Genomic DNA, 4,618 nt, shown 5'->3' with positions numbered 1-4,618 from the left:
GCCCGCGTGGAACTACGGCTAAGCCCTCTTTTTCTGAGAGGAGGCCTGTGCCCAGCAGTGGGACGTATACAGGCTGGGATGATGATGATGATGATGATTCCGCAAATAAATATTTCATTTAATTTAATTAAGCGTCTTTTTTAAACCTGTTAATGTAGGTAACTTATAATCTTGAATTAAAACTTCTGTGAGATACGGGCACACGTATGTGTGTGAATATACATACACCACAAACACACGCCTGGATTCCCAAATGGTAGAGCAAGCAACGAAACGTTACCGCGCGGAGCCACTTTTAGCCATTAGGTTCAAGTTTGACAAACACGGTACAATAATAGTACGCAACGCAATTTTACTTCGCACTTCGTCCTTCAAGATTAGAACCTGAAAAGCTGTAATTATATTATGTAGTTACACGCAAGTGACACCACTCAGCACTAATAGTTGAGAAATATACTTTTTTTTTTTTTTTTTTTTAACTCTTCTGGTATCCCCGTGACGGCCCATCTCTAGCGCTGTCATTCACGTTTTTAGTGCCAAACCACCACGCAATTTTCTCAATAATTTATAAGTTTTTAACAATTAAAACAAAACAGGCGTAGCTATACTTTCGACTTTTAGTTACTTAAAACAATGCCGAAACGTAAATGGAAAAAACGAATGGGAAAAACTAAACCATAAACTGAAAAAACTGGAACGGAACTAAAACGCTGCGACGCAATAGTAATGGCGATGACGACGCCGTTTCCGCGAAGAAAACAAGAGGAGTCTGGCGATCGGCTGGAAACAGGCTTGTGTGTGAGTAATAAACAATCCTTTTGTACAAGTTATGTTAAATAACTCAAGCTTATCTAAAGAGGGAAAAGTAATGGCGCACGCGCCAATGAATAGTCAGAACGGCTTGAGGGGCCGGTTCGCCCATTTAGACGCGTTTACCACATGAATCGGTAGACTTACCTATTAATCATTATCAGAGCAGTTTTTGGGACTGTTTCGCAATGATAAAATAGGTAATTAGCATTGCTTTGTCAGGACAGTCAGTAGGACTGATCCGCAAAAGTGATTTATATCTCAGGACAGTTTTTGGGACTGATCCGCATAAAATGATCAACATCTCAGGACAGTTTTTGGGACTGATCCAACAGTAAATTAATTTCTCAGGACAGCTTATGGGGCTGATCTGTCATATACTGACCTTGTCAAATAAGTTTGACGTAATCGCGTGCTCGGTGTAACAAACTAGCTTTTATAAGCTCAGTTGATTTCTAAAACTCAAAACGTGGGCTCAGCCTGTGGTAACATGAGCCAAGGACCGTCATTAAACGAAAATATTGTTAATTACAGTTGGAGATGAGCTAGAAGACTCATTGTTTGAAGACCAGGTTTACCAGGTAGAAGATGAAGGTTTGAACAAAGATGCTATGACTGGTGCTGAGATAACAATGGAAAACAAAGAAGAAGAAATTCCCCCAGAACTGGATGGCTCTATAGCAGAAATATTAGGCGCTGACCCGACTGCAATAACACAGTTCAGTGACGATATACATAAAGACCTGGCATGTAGGTTAGAGCATATCGCTACCAAGGGCCTCTCCAAAAGAGAACATTTTTAATGCCAGCCAACTGCACAAAAATTAATTCACCTAGTATGAATCCGGAAATAAAGGCAGCAGTCACTGAAACCGTAATAAAGCGGGACAAAGGAATTGAAATGCGACAAAAACAACTCGGAGGCGCAATAGCGGGGCTGGCCGGCGTAATAAGCAAGGAGCTACTAGCCAAAGATAAAAACAGTGAGCGGGTAAAACAGCTCATGGACGTCTGCCGCATTTTATGCGATATTCAACATGCGGAATCCGTGATTAGGCGAAATTTCGCAATTTTCTCGATCAAAAAAGACCTGAAAGAGCATTTGGTGAATACCAAAATCGACAAATTTCTTTTCGGAGAGGACCTAGCAGAGGCCCTTAGAACAGCAAAAGCCTTGACAAAGTCTGGCACAGAATTAAAAGTAAGAAGTCAAGTTAAACCAGTCAAACCACCTAACAGCCATCATTTAAACTACAAAGCCCCGGCCCCAGCTCGCAGGCAGCAGGGACCACCGAGGAGCCGAGAGCCTGCAAATCAAATGACTTCAGCGGGGCCTCATCAACGCTACAACCGAGCACCGACGCACGCGCACTCGTCGAAGCCATTGCAGCATCCAGCAAAGCAAACTCGCCGCCGCTAAGACTGGTAAAGTACGCTGGTCAGCTTTCATTATTTTACAAGCAGTGGTCACTATTGTCAAAGGATGTCACTGTCTTGTCATGGGTCAAAGGGTACAAATTAAAATTTACAAAGCATGTTATACAAAATCAAACCCCTAGTGCCCCCACATACTCTGGTACTGAGAAATGTCATTTTAATGAGGCAATCCAAAACCTTATTACTATAGGTGCAATTTCGAAGTGTGTCCCGTGCAGAGATCAGTTCATCTCAAGCATTTTCTTGCGACCCAAGCCAAATGGTAAAATGCGCTTCATTTTAAACTTAAAAAGCCTTAACCGATTTATCAGTACTGACCATTTCAAACTTGAAGATCTTAGAACAGCAGTTAAACTGGTATCAAGAAATTGTTGGATGGCCACATTAGATTTAAAAGATGCTTATCACTTAATAAAAATTCACAAAGACTCTAGAAAATACCTTAGGTTCATGTTTGAAAATGACATTTATGAGTTCAATGTTTTACCCTTCGGATTAAACGTAGCACCTTACATCTTCACCAAAATAATGAAACCTGTGGTCAAGTTATTAAGGAATTGTGGTTTTTTATCAACCATATATCTGGATGACCTACTCTTAATAGGTCAGTCGCAGAAAGATTGTATAGAAAATGTTAATCTTTCAATTAAATTAATAAAAAGCCTTGGCTTTATTATAAATGAGGAAAAAAGTATCCTGTCACCTTCAACGTCTTGCAAGTTTTTAGGTTTTATTATAGACTCCAAAAAGTTTCAGATATCACTTCCAAAAGAAAAAAGAATTAGCATATATTTACAATTGATAAAAATGATGAACCTCAAACGCTGTAAGATTAGGAAATTTGCCCAATTAGTAGGAACTTTAATATCAGCATGTCCGGCTATTGAATATGGCATGCTATACACTAAAGAGTTTGAGAGAATTAAATATCTTAATTTAAAGAGTGATGATGATTATGACAAATATATGACACTCCCTGATAGTTTGTTGTTCGATTTTAAATGGTGGCTACATGCCATCAAGAACTCTGTACAAAAAATCAGAAATGATGATTACCACACTGAAATTTTCACTGACGCCTCAACTACTGGGTGGGGGGCAGCTTGTGGAGACAGGTCAGCTAGTGGGCTATGGTCATGCGATGAAAGGAGTATGCATATCAATGGCCTCGAGTTATTGGCAGCATTTTTTGGCCTAAAAATTTTTGCCAAACACCTGACTCATTGCAATATTCTTTTACGTATAGACAACTCAACGGCCATTGCATACATAAACCGCATGGGTGGAATTCAATTTCCACACCTGACAAAAATAGCAAAGGACATATGGCAATGGTGCGAATCTCGAAAAATTCACATCTTCGCATCGTATATCAAATCAGCAGATAACGAAATTGCCGACGCTGAATCGCGCCGTGTACACCCTGATATAGAGTGGGAGCTGGCTGATGACGCTTTCCAGCTCATTACCAATAAATTTGGATTCCCAGAAATGGACTTATTTGCGAGTCGGATCAATGCCAAATGTGAAAAATACATATCATGGCATAAAGACCCTGATGCATTTGCTGTCAATGCGTTCACAGTTCTTGGTCAACCTTTACTTCTACGCATTTCCGCCCTTTGCTATAATATTAAAAACCTTAAGGAAAATAGTTTCCGACAAAGCCACGGAGTTATGGTTGTGCCAAATTGGCAAGCACAACCATGGTACCCGTTATTCAAACGCCTTCTTATCTCAGATATCATTACTTTGAAACCTAACAAAACTTTCTCATATCACATTCCAGCAACCAGAACATACAAGCAAACCTCACCCTGATTGTAGGAGTATTGTGCGGTCAGCATTACTGCGACGGAGCGTACCACCTGCATCAATAGACATCATGCTGCATCTCTGTCTAATAATTCATGGAAGCAGTATAGTGGGGCACTGAGGAAATGGCAAGTTTTTTGTAATATTAATAATGTTAACTTTTACGAAGCTTCAACTCCCTCTGTAATGCTGTTCCTCACTGAGGCTTTTACAGTGGATGCCAGTATGGTACGTTAAATTGTTACCGTTCAGCCCTTAGTCTCATACTCGGGCCTCGCATATCCAGTGACGATCGAGTATCAAGGTTTTTCAAGGGCATTGCTAGGCTCCGACCATCCTTACCAAAGTATGACGTAACCTGGGACCCATCAATTGTACTAAATTTCTTAGGCACCCAATACCCAATGAAAAATTAAAATTAGAAGAACTGACCAAAAAATGCGTGACACTGCTCGCTCTAGCGACAGCGCACAGGGTCCAAACTCTTGCAAAAATTAATATCCACAATATTGAACATTTTTCATCTCATTTAGCTATAAAAATACCTGACCAAATT

General features: G+C 40.2%; 2 protein-coding genes across 2 annotated transcripts; both read left to right on the top strand.

Annotated features, from left to right (window-relative positions):
- The first annotated feature begins 726 nt into the window (after positions 1–726).
- On the top strand, positions 727–1,613 carry LOC141432959 (uncharacterized). Its single transcript, XM_074094795.1, has 2 exons — positions 727–796; positions 1,345–1,613. The coding sequence occupies exons 1-2, from the start codon at positions 727–729 to the stop codon at positions 1,611–1,613; spliced, it is 339 nt and encodes a 112-aa protein (XP_073950896.1).
- Positions 1,614–1,618: 5 nt separating this feature from the next.
- LOC141432307 (uncharacterized) lies at positions 1,619–4,084 on the top strand. Its single transcript, XM_074093855.1, has 2 exons — positions 1,619–2,235; positions 4,037–4,084. The coding sequence occupies exon 1, from the start codon at positions 1,649–1,651 to the stop codon at positions 2,228–2,230; it is 582 nt and encodes a 193-aa protein (XP_073949956.1). The 5' UTR covers positions 1,619–1,648; the 3' UTR covers positions 2,231–2,235; positions 4,037–4,084.
- The last annotated feature ends 534 nt before the right edge of the window (positions 4,085–4,618 follow it).

This window comes from Choristoneura fumiferana, chromosome 11 (assembly GCF_025370935.1).
Source record: "Choristoneura fumiferana chromosome 11, NRCan_CFum_1, whole genome shotgun sequence".
NCBI classification, from domain to species: domain Eukaryota; kingdom Metazoa; phylum Arthropoda; class Insecta; order Lepidoptera; family Tortricidae; genus Choristoneura; species Choristoneura fumiferana.
Note: the sequence above shows the minus strand (reverse complement) of the source record. Positions and strands in the feature narration are given on the sequence as shown.